Source organism: Cervus elaphus, chromosome 9 (assembly GCF_910594005.1).
Source record: "Cervus elaphus chromosome 9, mCerEla1.1, whole genome shotgun sequence".
Taxonomy (NCBI): domain Eukaryota; kingdom Metazoa; phylum Chordata; class Mammalia; order Artiodactyla; family Cervidae; genus Cervus; species Cervus elaphus.
The window spans coordinates 28,876,110-28,895,734 of NC_057823.1; the positions used below are offsets into that span (position 1 = coordinate 28,876,110).

Genomic DNA, 19,625 nt, shown 5'->3' on the forward strand with positions numbered 1-19,625 from the left:
GGTTCTAATTGTATGTGAAATCTAAAAACAAAATGAAAACAGAATCACAGCTACAGAGAACAAATGAGTGGTTTCTGGCACTGGGGGTTGAGGGTGAAATGGGTGGAGGGGAATTAAGAAGCAAAACCCTCCAGTTATAAAATAAGCCACAGAGATGTAATACATAGCACAAGGAATACAGTTAATAATATTATAATAGCTTTGTAATAATTTTGACAGGTAGTTATTAGATTTATCCTGGAGATTATTTGTTAATATATGCAAATGTCAAATCACTAACCAGAAACTAACATATTTTATGTCAACTCTATTTCAATTTTTTAAGTCAAGAAAATAAATGACATTCCAGTTTTTAAAAATAATGAAACACAATCAGGCAACCACAGGAACTTTGAAAAATGAATAACCTTACAAGTGTAATTTTATGAACAGGTTAAAACCTCACAAAGGAATTACAGACATCTTCATGTATAGCAATATTTCCTTCTTGGAAAATTTTCCACTCCATTCTTTTTTCCAGCCAGATTCTTAGGAAAGGCTTCTAACCACACTATTCCCTACATTTTTTGTTTTGGCTCTTCCTGCCTGATGGTAAATGTCTGTCTTCTGAACACAGGGCCTTTTACCCAAAGTGTGCTCTGTGGACCAGCAGCTTCTGTACAGCCTGACAGTTTAGTAGAAATGAATAATCCTGGGCAGGATGAAGCAGGGGAGGGAGGGATGGGAAGATGGGACTTGCTCTCCAGGGGAGCTACCTTAGCCACGTAAAAGAAACTATTTTTTCTAATACAGGTTGCTATGTGAAGCCATCCTTTTTTTGCCTTCTAGGTAAACTAACAAAATCAAACCAAAATTATAACCAATTCGTGTGTTTCAATTCCTTTTGATAACTTGCTGGAAACAGTTAAAATGGTGACTGAGCTGGGGGCCTGGCAGCAAAACCTAGTTGAAAAAAAAAAAAGATTATGAAAGCAGAAACAAGAATCATGTGTTCTCTCTTCCTTCTCCATCCACAAGGGTGTCTCACCAGTGCCAGCCGTTGAGAGAACAGAAGATGTACCAGCGGCATCCCCGAGAACAGGGAAGTCACGGAAGCATGCTTGTCCTCTGGGGTTAAGCTATGAAATCAAGACATCAGAGTGGAGAGATACAAAAATACCCTTAAAGAGACTAAACAGCTCCCAGGCCTCTGAGGCCAGACAGTGAGCTGATTAAATGTATTAACATATCTGAAGGAAAACTGCAAGAAAAGGAAAATTTTAGTGACAAATGCTAGAGATGGCCATCCAAGCAGTCAGGAGTCATGCTGGCTAGTATGAGACTTATCTCAAGGAAGAGTTGTAATATCTTTACCATCACATTATGGCAATAATTTTCACCCACTATGACGGTCCTGTGGGATTGCCCTGCTTTCTGAGATTAGCTGTATTACTGATGGAGGTATTGGGCTCTGGAAGGCTAGAACCATGAAGCGCTGAAATTTCTAACTAACCTTGCTCAGATCCACAATCCCTACATCAGCGGCCAATGAAATTTAGTTTCCCACTTGCCAGATCTTCAAGGAGAGAAGGTATGACTGTGTCAGCACCTCTCCAAGTTCTGTGTAACAATGAATTAGCACCCCGACTTTATATATGACTCTTAGGACTTGGATTAACAAAAAAAAAATCCACAAGATAGAGCTATTTTCTCAGTGTGCTGACAACTAGGCTTATAGGTTTGAATCCTGGCAAGTACACCAAGATAATGTCTCCCTGAAGAATCTTGGAAGTGGCCAGCCCGACCAGCCAGGCCTCCCCACTCTGCAAGCTGTGTGTATTCAAGGCCTTCGTCTGAAAATTTCCCATCAGCCTAGGCCACAGAGATCAGTTTGTGATTATTCTCAAAGATGTTTGATTATAAACATAATTTTTCTTATTCAGCACCATTATTAATCAAACAGATGCAAATTAAGAAAAATAGCAAAAGGAAAATTGGCACAGGGTATAAGCAAAAAGATGGGCTTTCCTGGTGGTTCAGTTGGTAAATAATCCGCCTGCAATGCAGGAAACCTGGGTTCAATCCCTGGGTAGGGAAGATCCCCTGGAGAAAGAAATGGCAACCCACACCAGTATTCTTGCCTGGGAAATCCCATGGACAGAGTAGCCTGGTGGGCTACAGTCCATGGGGTTGCAAAGAGTCAGACACAAGTTAACAACTAAATCACTACCGCCACATAAGCAAAAACACATTCTATACTGCTGATGGGGGTATAAATTGAAAACACACCAAATAGTCTAGGAATATGTGTATGCCTCTAACCGAGAAATTCTACTTCTATGAAGGTATCCTTACCTATTAATTATATAGATGAACAAAGATTTAATCACAATGACATCTTCTAATGTAGTCCATAATGGTTAAAACATGGAAATCATATAAATATTCAAGAGCTGATATCAGTTAAATAAACATCTATAATGCAATAAACACTGACATTTGTAAATTGTTGCAGAAGTACATTTACTGACCAGGAAAGACATTCACAATATATTTGCATTTTTTTCTTTTTGCTTAGTTACATTTTTTAATTTCTCTTCAATGAACATTTATTATCATATATAGCCTTGGTTTGGAACCGAATTTGAGATATCACTCTTTCTATATACCCTGGAGAACGGAATGGCAACCCACACCAGTATTCTTGTCTGGAGAGTTCCATGGACAGAGGAGCCTGAAGGGCTTCAGTCCATGGGGTCACAAGGAGTCGGACATGACTGAATGACTAACACTACCCCCTTTCTATATAAAGAATAGACTCCAAAGGTTAGAAGGAAGGTGATACAGATACTGGTCCAAGTCCTCTCTCTATTTAGAGCAGATTAGCCTCAAATAAAATTATAAACCCATTTATAAATGGTTTATCCAAGGCCACCCAGTTGAGCGGTGGCCAAGTCAGTGTTATCATTCAGTTCGGTGGAGTCTTAAGCCCAGACATGATCAGATGTTTCTAGTGCCTCCACATTAGAGCAGAATTCTGTCTCTTTTTACTACTCAATACCAGCATCTCATCTCAGAAAGCAAAGGTGTCCTTCTAGCTTTTTGTTGAGTCAAAATATTTGAATAAAATCATTTTTAATAATACCTATCTTAAGTGTCTCTAAGAGTCCTACACCCAATAGTTAGCATAACTGCAAACTACATTCCACACGATATTCTAAGATTTCCTAAAGTGTATCATAAAACATCGAACTTCTCTCAAGACATCTCAAAATGAATCAGTGAGATGGGGAGGGGAGGGAAGAAAGAAATGACAATGAAAAAAGAAGGTCTACTTTGTGATTCAGACTTACAGCCATTTCATATTGTGAAAGCTCCTTGATAAGCCTTTCAGCCTATGTACCAGAAATGAACATGCTGGCCCCTTGAAAGTTGACTCAAGACTCTGGTGAGTTGCTGCAGGAAGCTTATATCCCTGTTCTCCTCTCTAATGACTCCTTGACTGGTTTCCAAACAGACTTTTCTTGAAGAATTGTAAGGAACATTGCAGCATCCAACCTTGAATCATCTTTCTGTAACTTCTGCTTTCTCCTCAAGTGACTTTCATTTGGAGACTTGTGACAGGACAGAGGGACATAGTGAATGCTTCCCTGCTTGCACAGGCCAAGACAGCAGCAGTGAGTATCAGGGAAGGATCCAAGATGCCCCATCTCCATAGGCCTCAATCTCCATCTCTGTAGGCTGCCATTAACAGATGCAAACGAACACTGGGAAAAATAAATGAACTTCCAAGAAACATTAAGTCTTACTTACGGACACACATTTCCCTGCTCTCATAAAATCCAGGACAACACTGGGACTTGCGCCTATACATAGTTTTTTCTCCATGTCGATAGGCGGTCCGATAACTGATTCTATATAGGGGTCAAAAAAAAAAAAATCACATCATTACATCTTTTGATCTGCAATTTGGTTAGAAATCAAAAATTTATATTTTAATACCAAAAAACTATCAAACATGATATAAGCATAAAAAGCAAGGTCCTTCAATATAATAAATAAGAAACATGGGATTTATATTTTCAGCAATATTATACTAACTCACCAATTTGCTAAGAATACACCGAATGGACACTTAAGTCAACCAGCACTTTTTCCAAGGAATCAGAAGCTTCATGTCTTCCCTACTTCACTTGAGCTATTTTATGATATTGATCAGTTTCATATGTATTACTTATCTAATCACTCATCATTTATTTATATAGGTTTTAGAGGAAGAATTCAGAGAAATCCTTTAAAAATCTATGTCAATGCATTTTTACCCTACTACAAAATAGGACACCAAAAGATGAAGACCGTTACATATAACTCAAGCTTCATTCATTTACTGATCCATTTATATAACACATGTTTATTGAGCACTTACTATATTCCAGGCATTGGGAAAAGAGCTCACAGTGAGTGAAAGAATATAAAGCTCTTGCCCTCAAGGAATTTACATTCTACTGTGGAAGACAGACCTGTATAATTTAAGATACACGTTCAACAAATATATTATCAAATAGTGGCTGGTAATGATTAAATACAGTCAAAAAATAAAGCTTGAGTAAGGGAATATATTGTGACATGAAGGAATGCTGGTTTAGACAAAGCAGTCAAGGAAAGTTTGTCCTAAGAAACAATAATGAGTGTGACATCATTTAGTGCCGAATAAATCAGCAGGTACCACATTCCACCCACAACCCAGACAACAAGTATTTTACTAATGAAATCAAGGTAGCACAGTTTTCTTCCATATTAACATGATTATTTAATATAGTGTTTTTGTTTTCTGTTTTCACATTTATAGAAAAAATAAACACGTGGCTTATTTTTCTTAAATTTAATTCAAATTTAAGTTCATTGAATTAGTTGTTTTAAGTTGAATTAAGTTGAATTAAGTTGAATTAGTTGAATTAAGTTGAATTAGATGTTCAAGTAGAAATATATGCTAAGATAGAGGTTTTTGATATCTGGTGATATCCATATTTTACAGTATCGTCCCAGTTTTGCTCAACAGCTGGGTGACTTCAGCTAATCAAATGATGGTAATCAGTAGATGTTTTCTGTGTAAGTTCCTCAAGGGACAGACAATCTTTTTGTATTTCCGTATCTCCTGCAGCTTGGAACATGGCTACAACAACCACCTGCACTCAACAGCTATGAACTCTATGAATGGGCCCACCTTCTCAAGTGTTTATTTATTTATTTTTTTTTTTGGTTGTTGTTGTTGTTGAAATTTTATTTTTATTTCTTTTTTTTCATTTATTTTTATTACTTGAAGGCTAATTACTTTACAATATTGTAGTGGGTTTTGCCATACATTGACACGAATCAGCCATGGATTTACATGTGTTCCCCATCCCGATCCCCCCTCCCGCCTCCGTCCCCATCCCATCCCTCTGGGTCTTCCCAGTGCACCAGCCCTGAGCACTTGTCTCATGCATCCAACCTGGGCTGATGATCTGCTTCACCCGTGATAGTATACTTGTTTCAATGCTATTCAAGTGTTTAATATCTCTGACTGTGTCAGACTCCATTCCACTATGCCAAATAAATAAACACATCTGAGCTTCCATTACCTGTGCCGCGTGCATTTAAACCAGTTCAGAATGTCGGTGCAGCTAGTGTAGTAAATTTGATCAAAAGGATGTGGATATGACTCTTGCACAGTCACGGAATAGCTGAAAAGAAGAGAAAAGAGAAGCAGTCAGTATTTCTCTTACATTAATGATAGACTATGTACCAAAAAATAGTCACTGGCTAAATTATCTGTACTTACAACTCCACAATGACTTTTAACAAAATCTCCATGTTTTGATGGGTTTCTATTTGAACTTGAACCCTAAAAGTTCCAATATTAAAGTATTTAAAACACAAGAGTTTATGCTATAAATTTCAAAAAATTTCACATTTACCATTCACCCAAAACTCTGATATTACTAAATTTAAAAGCATACCATTACAGGGACTTCCCTGGTGGTCCAGTGGCTAAGACTCCATGATCACAATGGAGGGGGCATGGGTTCAATCACTAGTCAGAGAACTAGATCCCACGTACTGCAACTAAGAACCAAGGCAGCCAAATAAATAAATATTTTTTAAAAATCACCACATATTTTTCTGTAATTTTTAGTTGCATCCCATACCCTGTGGTCCAGGGATATCAAGACCTTTCAAAACAAGTTTTCATCATAGGCCTCAATAAATAATAGCCATAGCTGAGCTGGTAAAGAATCCGTCTGCAATGCAGGAGACCTGGGTCAGGAAGATCCCCTGGAGAACAGATAGGCTACCCACTCCAGTATTCTGGCCTGGAGAATTCCATGGACTACAGTCCATGGGGTCACAAAGAGTCAGACATGACTGAGCAATTTTCAATTCAAAAATTAAATAATAAGTGTACTCAGCAAATCTGAGTACATTTTGCTACTGATTTTGGAAAATCAGAAAGTATATTTCTCTGATTGGAACTTCAAATAATTTTCTTTCTTGCACCTGCCCTACTTTCAGGTAATGGAAGAATATATACAGCATCTACATAGAAGCTATACAGAAGCCTTTAAACCTGATTCTAAACATATGGCTGAGACAATTAGCCTGAAATAATCATACTAACACCCAGATGCTACTTAAGCAGTCTGTTTTCCAATATATTTTCATTAATAGATTCTTCTAAGAGTAAAAACATGCAATCTGATGGGTCTAAGAATGTGGCTGAAAAGATGCAAAAAATATAAAGAATATTCCTTGTTCAATTCCTTACTTTATTTCAAAGCAGTCTATTGCATGCTCAAGAGCTTAGATTTCTTGCCTACAGGAAATTCTGGAGAATCCCCTTTACAAAACAATTTGTTTTATATTTTTTAGCAGTCTCTTAAAGATTTCCACTAGAATCTTTAATTCATGCTAACAACAATAACAACAAAAGTGGGCCAAAATCATGGACTCACTTGGACTCACCAAGTGAGTCACTTGCAGATCAACAGGCCAAGTTCATTAAAAGGAACTATGAACCACAGAAAGCATGGAAGGAATGGGGTTAAAATTTCTACATGAAGAATTCAGTTTAGATAAAGAAAAGAAACTCTTGATTTGAAAGCTAAGCTGTACTGGCCTCATACACAGTGCTATTTCTTTCTCCAGGTGGTCTCTCTCAGTCGTTATGAGACATCCATGAACTCATCATACTATTCAAACTCTGTGTATTTGATTCTTTGGGACATTGCAACTTGATTTCTAGGTAAATTTAGGGATCCTCCACAGGTCAGAGGCAAATGTAGTAGGTCCTCATGAAAAGATCACTGGATAAGAAGAAGGCAAGATTATTAGCATCTTGATCTGATACTGAGAACCTGGCTGACCTTCAGCAGGGAATCTCACTTCCTTGGATTTATCACATTGTAAAACAATGGGGTAAGAGGTGTTCTTGAAGATCCCTTCCCACTTGGCTTCTGTATTTCTAACATACATTTCACAAAACTACTTCCTTCTACTCCAGCAGACAACACCTGCAAGAACAGGTTCAGATGAGCATCAAGTATGCAATCACCTACATCGCTGATATAACTCCTTTTGGGTAAACCAAGAGGTCTTTGTTAAAATATAAATTTTCTTGGGATGAAATATCACATGAAGCTGTTTAGATTTTCTTCAGGCCCCTAGCAGCATCCTGAGGTTTGCTGTGGTTGTTGTCGATGAGTACCAAGTCGTGTCTGACTTTTCGTGCCTCCATGGACTGTAGCCCGCCAGGCTCTGTGGGATCTCTGTGGGATTTCCCAGGCAACAGTACTGGAGTGGGTTGCCATTTCCTTTTCCAGGGGATCTTCCCAACCCAGGGATCAAACCTATGTCTCCGGCATTGGCGGGCAGATTCTTTACCACTAAGCCACCTGGAAAGCATCCTGAAGTTCACGCTGATGCAAATTCTAAGCCTTTCTTCACCAATTCTTTCCCCTCCCTATCTAGAGTGCCTTGGATGACAAGGAGATCAAACCAGTCCATCCTAAAGGAAATCAACCCTCAATATTCATGGGAAGGACTGATGCTAAAGCTGAAGCTGCGGTATTTTGGCCACCTGATATGAAGAGCTGACTCATTGGAAAAGACCCTGACCCTGCAAAAGATAAAAGGCAGGAGGAGAAGGGGATTACAGAGGATGAGGAGGCTGGATGGCATCACTGACTCAATGGAGATGAGTCTGAGCAAGCTCCAGGAGATGGTGAAGGACAGGGAAGCCTGGCATGCTGTAGTCCTTGGGATGGCAAAGAGTTGGACACAACTGAGTGACTGAACAACAAGCCAACAGCTTGCAAATAACTGAATCTTGAGGCCTGCAGCATTATTTCTCCATTCCATTTCTAGTGGAGAGAAAAGTGAATGAGTGCCCTCTGTGTATGGACCTGCCATCTAGGCAATCTCACATTACCCATGTGCAAAAACAGAACAACTTTCCACATGTGCTATGGGAATGAAGAAGGAACAACTCTAAATTAATGTTTCTTGGTGAAAAAATGTAATCTACCAGGCTCTACAGTAATAATTTAGCCTAACTAAATTAGTTCGTTAGAACCAGATCTGATGCAGTATTCCCATAATTTCACATGCTATGTTATAGTGTTAAGATCCGAATGCCTTGGAGTGTAAAAGCAATAATCAACTAAGGGACCTTGGCCAAATACTCGCCATTGCATATGATGGGGGAGCTGACTCCACAAGCAAATGTGAAAAGTGTTTTCACTAATCCCTTGCAGTCTGGAAAGTTACCTCAAAAAGGGAAAATGTTAAAGCACATGAATTTCCTCCTCTGGACATTTGCTGCTCATTAATAGCTTACATTTGCAGGATGTTTCACTGCTTTTAGGATATAAAAAAGCTCTTCTTTATAAAAGGGTAATTAAACCATTAAGGATTCCAAATCAACAAACATTTATTAAATAAATTCTATGTAATTCCTGCCTTCAAATGGCTCTTAAAAGAGGCCAACACGTAAAAGCTAAAATAACCTGCTTTTACTTTAACAGAGAAATATATACATTTCAGGGGAAATCAAACCATAAAATTTACCAAGGTTGAGCATTTCTCTCCAGTCTTGACATTTCTCATTAGAATTACTCATAGTTTCAAACTTAATGAACAACAGGCTAAATATAAATTACTTTTCACATTGATCAGATACTGAGGTTTCCACTCAAATTTAAAGGAGACGGATTCTGAGCTTCTTCATCCCAAATTTCCTTTCTGTTCTTTTTCATATATTCTTTTCCTTTTCTAAACAATCTGTTTTTTATTTCTCATTTTTAATGATATTATAATCACACCAGAAAATCTGGAAAACAAATTTTTAAGAAGAAAGGGAGAAAATTGTTTAACTCTTACCTAATTATCATAGCATTTCCCTGTACTTCTCTTACCATCCCTAGGGGTTTTTAGCTTTTAGCTTTAGTTTAGCTTTTTTCGCTTTTATTTTTCATACTCATGCTAGCCACATAATTTTAAATCTACTTTTTGAATTTAAGGGTATGTCATAAGCATTTTTCCCTGTTAGTAAATAGTCTTCAAATTATGACTGCCAAATACTTGTGACTACACCTAATTTGCTCAGTACCCACTTATCATTAGACAATCAAGTTGTCATTTTCCAAGGGTCCACTTTATGGAAGCTGTGTGCTCACACCATGAAGACAAAAGTCCCTGAGAACTGGAGGACATCCCCTGCTCCTTAGCACTACTTCTTTGGATAATACCTGGGTTGCTGTTTGAACTCAATTAGCACCTTGGCTATCAGTCGACATCACCATGTTCATCTGCAGGGGCTCTTAAAGTCACAGAATGGGAAGGGATCTTGTTGATTGTCTAGTCCAGAGGACCCCAACCTTTCTGGTACTAGGAACCAGTTTCATGGAAGACAATTCTTCCACAGACCGGGACAGGGGCAGGGAGGGGGAGAAGGTTAGGGGATGATTCAAGCACACTACATTAATTGTGCACTTTATTTCTATTATTATTACATCAGCTCTACCTCAGATCATCAGGCTCTAGATCCTGGAGTTTGGGGACCCCTGGTCTAGTCCAATCCCATTTTCATCACAAATAAGCCACACTGAGCTCCTGGTACTAGTGGACAGTCTAGAGCCAGCACTTTAACACCAAGACCCCCAGACACCATCCTGTACCCCTGCTGCCTCTCAGATATTATAGAATATCGAAAGCTTCTAAAGCAAGCAGTGAAATGGTTGGATAAAAACTGTAGGTCCCAACCGTACACTATTTTCATGCTCAAGATGCAAAACCCTTTATTTCCTGCTTGTTTGTTTAATCTTTTCAAACACACTGAAAACATATCATCACCATGATTTTAACCTATTAAGTATTATCTGGGAGGAACCCCAGCAAGATTTAATTTAAGGTCAAAGAACAGGGTAAGGGAAGCCATCATCACTTGGACTCATTCCAAAGTGGTTAATTACATTTTATCTGCCTAAATTATCCTGTTACTTTAATCAAATATGGTAATAATTATCATTTCTTATCTCTGCTCACTTCAGGAATGCAGCTTCAATAATTGCCACTCCTGTGTCTCACCCCCAAGGGGTTGGGCAGAGAATGGTTTCTCTTCATTTGTGCCTTCTTTAGAAGAAACCCTCGTAGGTGGAAATACTTAAACTCACACAACAGGGAAAGGAGATGGGGAGAAGGGACAGATGATTCATGGAGTTATTCATTTTCCAAAGGGATGCTGTTCAGAATTCTCTAATAACAAGTATCTCTTGTGTATTTAATTTTGTGTATTTATTTTAATTATAAAAATTGTGTATTTTAATTAATTCTCCTTAATTTTACTTCAGGCTTCCCTGATATCGGTTGATAAAGAATCCGCCTGCAATGCAGGAGACCCCACTCCGGTTCCTGTACTGGGAAGATCCGCTGGAGAAGGGATAGGCTACCCAGTTCAGTATTCTTGGGCTTTCCTTGTGACTCAGCTGGTAAAGAATCCGCCTGCAATGCAGGAGACCTGGGTTCAATCTCCAAGTTGGGAAGATCCTCTTGAGAAGGGAAAGGCTACCCACTCCAGTATCCTGGCCTGGAGAATTCCATGGACTATACAGTCCATGGGGTTGCAAAGAGTTGGACACAACTTCTAAGACTCACAATTGCTGCCTTAAAATGAAGTATACTTTTATTTGAAAATAAATGATTCAGTAGGTCTGGGGAGGGACCTGAGAGTCTGCGATTCCAAAAAGCTCCCAGCTGAGGTTCCTGCCACCACAGCTCCACAGACTCCACTCTGAGGAGCGAGACTGCAGGTGATTCCATGGCTCGGAGCCACTGGTGACAGGTGGGTTTTAGTATAAGGAAAATCTGCCATGAGTACTACTGGGTCTTACTAGCAAAAATTTCTCCCTGAAACTCATCTTCATCTCCCCATTTCAATTCAAGTTCATTTCAGTTTTTGAAAATGTAGGAGAATCTGTCACCTGCACCTTTATCTGTTCATTTTAATTTATATTCTTTTACTCCATTCTTATAAAACAAATTCTATTTTTCTTTAACCTTTCTTCAAAGAATCATTAGCTAGCCGTATAACAGAAAATTTATCAATGAGAAGATTGTAGCTGTCAACTTTTTCTTTTTAGTAGCTCATAGCAAAAATATAGGCAGGAGAAAATCTCCATCATTTTCCTGTTTTTTCATACTGAATTTCCTTCCCCATTAGTATTTTCTCAGTTACTCCAATCACTTGTACAACAGTAAAATTATATTAGGCTTGGAGTCTCCCCTGCTCACCACAACTACAGAAAGCCCACAGGCAGCAACAAAGAGCCAGAACAGCCAAAAATAAATAAATTCATTCATTCATTAAAAAAAGAGAGACTCATGCAAGATCACTGGACTCCTTCAATGAAAACAAAAAACAGGGTTATTCTAAGCCAGTACTCTTTCTTATATTTAATAAGGCCTTTTTGTCCATGACAATTATAAGATAGGGCAATGTAAAAACAAACCAGGGGAAGTATCTTTATCATGTTTTCTTTAAATGAAAAGTTAAACATTCATCCAGGCCCGTATTTCAGATTGATCTTATCAACACAACATGACAAAACCACACTAATTGTCAAATCAACTCTCTTACTTTTATCTTTCCATATGTGATCACCAACCCAACAGACATGAGTTTGAGAAAACACCAGGAGATAGTGAAGGACAGGGAAACCTGGCGTGGTACAGTTCATGGGGTCACAAAGAGTCAAACATGACTTAGCAACTCAGCAACAACAATGTCCAATGACACGCCCACTTTTCCACACAGCAGGTTCTAAATCTCAGCCTTTTCGGCCTCTTTCACATCCATAGTTAATGTATTACCAAGATCTCTTGATTTTTATTTCACAGTACCTAACAAATTTGATTTTTTCTCCCATTTCAAAGCTATCATCCTCTAAGAAGTTCAACTACCAATGGACTCTCCCTTTTCTAAATTTGATATGTTCTTAGTCATGTATTCATCAATTTATTTTTATTACTATAGTTCTATGTATTACATACTTTGCTGAAATGTTTTATGGGAAGTTCTATGAAAATTATAAAGATAATAGGCATTCCCTCCTCTTAAATTCTGTATAATATAGTTAATATCAAATATATAGAACTTTATTACATATACATATTTCCACTTAAAGTTTCATAATGATAGAAGACTCTATTGATCAATCAGGACAATACGTTTTGTTACCCCACCATAATACTGACAGCAGAGATGGGGATGAGCCCTCACTGAAAACTAACACTGTGAATGAGGAGTCAGGGTGCCCTAGAATAATATAGCTGCCATGCTGGAAAAACTCTGAGCTCTGAGCATCCTTCCAGCGGGTGACACAGTGACTGGAATGTATGCTCCGTGCTGTTCTCTTCTTGGTACTCAGGGTGACAGGAGAGAGAGACTAAGAGTTCAATGTCATTCTATTTACAGCTATTACAACTACACACTACTCTCTAGTACTTGACACCTCCTATTTGTTTGAAAAACCTGCAAGTGCAATGTTCATTTTGGATAAAGAAACATGTACACACTTTTTTAGGAGGACAAGTAACAGAGTAAACTGCATTTGACTGCATTTCAGTATCACTAGATAGTTTGTGCCATTTCTGGGTTCCAAAAGGGACTGTAAGTTAACCCAGATCTGGAGACGACATCATTTGCTTTCATATAATGTAGTCAATCTTGCTCTCCTCCTGTATTGTACTGACGCTAGACTTACTGGGTACAGTCCTTAGTGGTCTGCCTGGCACTGCTTTCAAACTCCCCTCCATCCTAGAACCCCTGCCAGTCACTGTCATCCACTGGTCTTATTCAAGTCTTCAAGGACATCTCGGGTGACACTACTTCCATGCAGCCTAGCCAGTTCCTCCAGACATCAAGTCTTTCCTTTCAGGTCACCTACCACACAACTTTTTATGCCATTCATTTCAATGCTCTAGGATATTATTCCACACTGTCTTTCACTGCTCTCTCATTGATTCCCATGCATAAGTAGGAACTCCACCATAATCCATATGTCCATAAGTTCAGCTCCACCAAATTATTGCAAATAGATATAGAGCAGAGGTAAGCCCTCAAGGAGATCATTTTAATCGATCTATGAATCTATAATGCTTTCCCCTATTTTACAAATGCACCTGTGTTAGAATCAATATCTCAAGTTTAAAATACATAACATACACTCTCTAAGACCAAGGTGAATTATACTACCTAATTTATTACATATAATGAAAGATTTTTACATGAAAGCAATTTTATAATCTCTTCTCAAATTCTAATTTTATATGTGGTACTGATATTGATAGCATACAAAGGAATCTATCAGAAATTATTTCTCAGACTACTGAGAAATATTATTTCTCAAAATTATTACCTTTCCCAGTGGCTACACACATTGGGATCTTCAAGGTTCAGAGATGATGCCATCCTGATCCAGTGGCATAACAATAAACAGATAAAGCCCAGGCATGAATTCGAGGAAATAACCATTGTTCCTGAAGAACAACCTACAAGAAAAAGAAATTCAAATTAAAGATGCATTAAAATGACCCCCAAAGAATTCTTTTCAGTATAGTAACTATAAAGTGCCAGTTGTCACTAGGGCTGAAACATGAATAATGAGTCTTAGATTTAAATAGATGGGTCACCAGCTTTCATGGTCCAGGAGAGAGAGATATTTCTTATGTTGTCAAGATGGCCACTATTTTGTAAATTACTAAAAAGTGCAAATCATCATTAATTGCCACCATAACAAAAGACCTTCTCATCCATGCCAGCCGACATTAAAGGAATCTACCAGAACAACTCAGGGCAACACAGGCTTCCAGATTCTCTCAGCAGGCATATTTCCCTTCTGGAAGGAGAGGGCACACAGAGGAATCTGACCTCTTTTGTCCTAGAGGATAAATAATGGAACAGAAGGTCCATTGACTCAAGAGAGAGGCACCTCAGGCTTAAACTGAGGGTCATTCAGTAATTCATTCAGTGTTCACTGAATGGCCACTCTGTCCTAGGCACTGCGCAAACACTGGACGTAAAACACAGATCTAGTTCTCGTCCCTGCCCACTACGATCTTTATAATTTAGTAATCGTGACACACATTTCTTATATTGAGTGCTTCTGTCCCACCATCTGCTGAACAGAGACTAACCCAGCTGTTTTATAGAGGTTTCTACATAGGTGTACAGATAAAAAGTGTAAAGCTGTTTGGAGGTCAGTATTAGAAAAAAATGAACCTGGTATTATTGTTGAGAGGAGGAAAGACCAAAAGGGGGAAAACAAATAGCAACACATCTACAAAAGAGTTAAGCCCACAAAGGAGATAAGAAGAGGGAGGAGAATGTTCAAGGCAGAGGGGACAGAGGTGAGGGAGGATCAGGCACCCTTAATGAGCTCAAATGAGCTCAGCTGGAGAAAGATATGGGGCGGGGGGGGGGCACATCACCATGGATTTTATAAGACATGGCAAAGTATGTGAACCTCATCCAAGGATTACAGAGAGCTAGGGAAGGGTACAGGGTGACATAAGAAAGATTACTGGCTGCAGGGGGAGCATGAACCGCAGGGGGAGGCTATTAGGGGGAGGTCAGGTGAGAAGCGACTGAGGCTGAAATACGGAAGTAACACTGGGGGTGCAGGGAGCTGAGTGAATCTGGAAGTTTTTCAGGAGGTGAATGGACAGGATTTGGTGACTGAATGTGGGGGTCAGAGCAAGGAAGGATGCCTGTTACAGCCCCTTGAGTGGAGGGTGAGCCACTCATGGAGATGGAAACACAGAAGCTCTCCTCCTGAGAGGCAGGGGAGGGCCGTGGTGGAGGGAACTTGGCACTTAATGAGGAGGAAAAGTGTGTCTCACTATATAAAATGGCTTCATATAATAATTATAAAAATAGACATGGAATTAGAAATAGCTGATCCAGGACCTCCCTGGCAGTTCAGTTGCTAGGAATCAGCACTTCTAACGCAAGGGGTGGGCAGTGAAGGGGGAGAGGGGAGGGTTGATCCTTAGTCAGGAAAGTAAGATCCCACATGCCACGCAACTCCCTCCAAAAAGGTGATCCATTTGCAAATTAAAGAGAAAGCAAGCATTAGCCTTCCTGTTGGTAAACCAGTGAAACTAATAAAAATTGACCAGATTATGGGGCCCAGCAGTTACTTTCTGGGTGAGAGCTGGCATTCTGAGAAGTTATACTAACTTTCCACACCATGAGGTTACCGGGTTTTAGTATCTGGGAACAAAATTTATTGAATGATAATCTTGGGGTTTTAAAAGGCAAGTTTATCTTAAATAAGTAATAAACAACAATACTGGCAAACACTGAACCTTAGGAAACAGTTTATCCTTCAAATTCAAGAAAACAGAACAATGAAGAAACATTAAATTCTTTAAAATCAAAACTGTTTATAAGCACAAGTATATATAGTGTATTAGTACTGTAGCCCACCAGGCACCTCTGTCTATGGGATTTCCCAGGCAAGAATACTGGAGTGGGTTGCCGTTTCCTTCTCCAGTTATGACAGGTTATCTATCTCTAATTCACAAAGGCCAAAACAAAAGAAAATATTTGATTTGGAATATGGATAAATGTCATGAATTCACAGGATAATTAAAAGATAGTGTAAGCCACTATGAGAAGTAGTAAAATCTTTAAAAGGGGGATTCTAATCATCACAAAGTAATTCCAACATACAAAGCATAAATGACTAGCCAAAATATGGCTTATAAATTAATTCAAATTAGAGATGTTTCTCACAGGCTAATCATCATGAAGTTGTAAAATCTGAAGCTTAACATTATATAATTAAAGAAGCTACTCTGCTTAACAGTAATAAATAAAAAGTAATGATAATGATAAACAACAACAGCTGACATTTCCTGACTGGTTACTGTGTGCCAGGCACAGTACCGAACCTTTCATGTGAATTATCTATTTAATCCACACAGTAACTTAAGTAGGCATTTTTACCATCCCCATTTCACAGCTGAAGACACATCATATATTATAATGTCTTCCTCATCCATCAAAAAAGTAATCCCTTCATATACTATATTTGGTTGTAACAAATAAGCATGGCAAATATCTCTGTCTCATTGCCTTATCTATACCAGGTAAATATTCTGTTTCAACGAAGTATGAAGTATGCATCTTAACTTTCATCCTTTCCTCAGAGACAAAACAAGAGCCAGTCAGCAGTAATCTGCCATCCACTCACAAACAATTATCCCAAATTGGAAAGTTTATATCCTGAGTCACCATCTCAGACTCAACCCATCCATTTCCCAATTAGAAATGTTTAGTCTGTACAAAGTTGGAAACTGCTGGAAGCAATGAATCAAACTGCCAAAAAAAGGGAAGAGTCTGTTGTCTTTGAATGCGAACATTTTAGCGTTAATTTGGTATCTCTTTTTGCTTTGCACCTGATGCACTGCCCGGTGAAGGCTTTAACTTTTCTACAGGGATGACAGAGGAAAAAAAAGAAAAAGCAGAATTTGGTCATCTCCTTATTACTTCTGAAATTCAGCACAGAGAAAAATCAAACTGCATTCCAAAGTTGCTGGTGGTATTCATGGAAGGGAAAATATCAGTACATTTATAACAAAATTGAATACATGTCACTCAGCCTTATTCCCAAATCAAAATTAGCAAATTAACTGAGTTGTAGAACAATCTACATTAAAGTATATAATATTCAAAGCAAAAAATTGCTAGATCAAGAAGGGAAGGTGCAAATCCACACAAAGTGATTAAAATCACTTGAGAAAACAATTTGAATATTATACACGGTAGGGGGAGAAGACATTTCACAAATGTGCCAATGAGCTATAAAGGAGTGTAGAAATGCCACATTTCCCTATATTCAGAAACATGGGCGGTCCTTCCTTTTGTTTGTCTTGTCACTGATAGGCAATCGAAACAAGTGGATAGGGCATTTCATGTACTCTTTCCCTATTTGATTGTTTTCTTTCATAGGCTTTGAGGAATAAATGTGTGTACCTTTTTTTCTTTGTGTCTACCCTGAAGGAAGAAAGTTCCATGAACATTTTTCTTCATTTCTTTTTTAAACTGTATCATCTTGTCTGAGACTATAAGCTTTCCACTTTAGGGTGTACATGAAAACAAAATACAATCCTTTAAAAATAGCATTATTTTAATTGAAAAAAAAGGCAACACAGATATGCCTTCTTGAAACATTTTAAAAATATTCAAAACTCTAAATTGGTTGTTAAACTACCCCTACCTACCCAGTCTTGGCCTTCAAATAACGTTCCTTGTGGTTACATTTAACAAAATTTTAAACATAAAAAAGTAGTCATTTGCATGAACCCCCTAGTGTCAAACTTGATTGCATTTCATATCATTCACTTAATTATGATGGAAAAATCAAAACAGAAAATCAGTTCAACTGATTAGCATTGCTAAAGTGCTCCTATTAGAAAGACGAAACACAGCAGGCAGAGTTAACTCTTACTGCCTACTCTGAAGGCAGGCTTTGCTCATTCTGATACAAAAACCACAGTAAACAATCAGGTTGAATAAAATCATCACAATGGATGAGTCTGCGTTGTGATGACAGGGAGCAGTTTCTCTATCAGTGTGTTAGGGAGAAATAAATAACGGGGCGTTGACTTGCTAATTTATTTTTGCAACAACAGAAGGATAAATGATTCCAGACAATTCTTTCTGGCTCTAAAATCCATCTCCTTGCTAGAAACATTAAGTGCACACATAGAAATAATGTGGGGGCCCTCACCCAGTGTTTTTTCAAGCTCACTACTCTAAAATGCTCTCATAGTTCTCTAGATGAAGTGATTCATTACGAACAGCCACATTCTCATAATTTCACACCCCTCCCCCAGGGTACCAAAGAGCCACCTAGTCCACTGATCACTCTATCATGGTATCTATAAGTGTTAAAAGTGTTAGCTGCTCAGTCGTGTCCGACTCTGGGAAACCCCATGGACTGTAGCCCACCAGGCTCCTCTGTCCATGAAATTCTCCAGGCAAGAATACTGGAGTGGCTAGCCATTTCCTTCTCCAGGGGATCTTCCCAATGCAGGGATCGAATCTGGGTCTCCCACATTACAGGCAGATTCTTTATTGTCTGAGCCATCAGGGAAGCCCTCATGTTATCTATAAAGGATGTACTAACTTGACCTTGAACCACACAGAAAGGCTGCCCGGATGTGCTGCATTCTTCCTGTGAAGAGCGTATCAGAGGTCCAGCTTCAGGGTATTTAAGATGTCAAAAGAGTAATGCTTGCCCGGTTGCCCCAAGAACAACCTCAGATGAAACCTTCCATGGAAATACTACTTTACTCATAAAAGTAATCCTTGAGGCACTGTCCTGATTTCTATTTTCACCATCCAAAGCTAGTTACTTTAACATTTTACTTTACTCAAGCGTAACTAGTCACTGGAGGCAGTACAATGCTATCCATTTTTGTCCGGGCATCCTCACGTCATGTTGCTAACATCAAATACCACACCCAAGATATACTTTTAAGTCAAACTAAGTCATGTTGCGATGGCAGCCACCCAGTATTACTCGGAAGCTTCTAAAAACAAAAGGTAAATGAATGTGGCTATTAACATTTAATAAAAGAAAAATATTCTCAAGTCCTACTTTACAAACTTAAAAAGGTTTTATAATCAACCAAAAAATAAATAGATAAATAAATAAAAACCCCTATACATTAGCATGAACTGGGTATTCTGGCATTCACTGAGCACTTTACATCAAGCAAAAACAGGGCAAACCTCTGAGGATGCCAGCCACTGAATTACCTGAGGGGCCTCACACCACACACAATGAGGGGGCTACAAAGGACCATCTCAAGGAACAGCCATGATTAAGGATTAAGACTGCAAGATCTGCTAGGGGAACACGGAGGTATAGCCGTACCTACTTAAGCAGCCAAACCCACAGGTGTAATTAGGAGGCATTCAGGGGAAGTTTAGGGAAGACCATGGTCACCACTTATCATCAACTCTGGAAAGTATCCTACAACATCCCTATAAATCTGTGTCCTACAACATATGGGGGGAAATCCACATACAATACTCA

General features: G+C 38.7%; 1 protein-coding gene across 3 annotated transcripts in view; it reads right to left on the reverse strand.

Moving 5' to 3' along the window:
- MEGF10 (multiple EGF like domains 10) overlaps nucleotides 1-19,625 on the reverse strand; it is a 171,875-nt gene that overhangs the window by 115,362 nt on the left and 36,888 nt on the right. For all 3 annotated transcript variants that reach the window (XM_043912206.1, XM_043912205.1, XM_043912204.1), the window contains exons 2-4: nucleotides 13,932-14,064; nucleotides 5,601-5,702; nucleotides 3,793-3,893 (exon numbers count right to left, since the gene is read on the reverse strand). In XM_043912206.1, coding sequence (XP_043768141.1) covers nucleotides 3,793-3,893; nucleotides 5,601-5,702; nucleotides 13,932-14,047 — 319 coding nt within the window. In that variant the 5' untranslated portion in view covers nucleotides 14,048-14,064. The remainder of the gene's footprint in view (nucleotides 1-3,792; nucleotides 3,894-5,600; nucleotides 5,703-13,931; nucleotides 14,065-19,625) is intronic.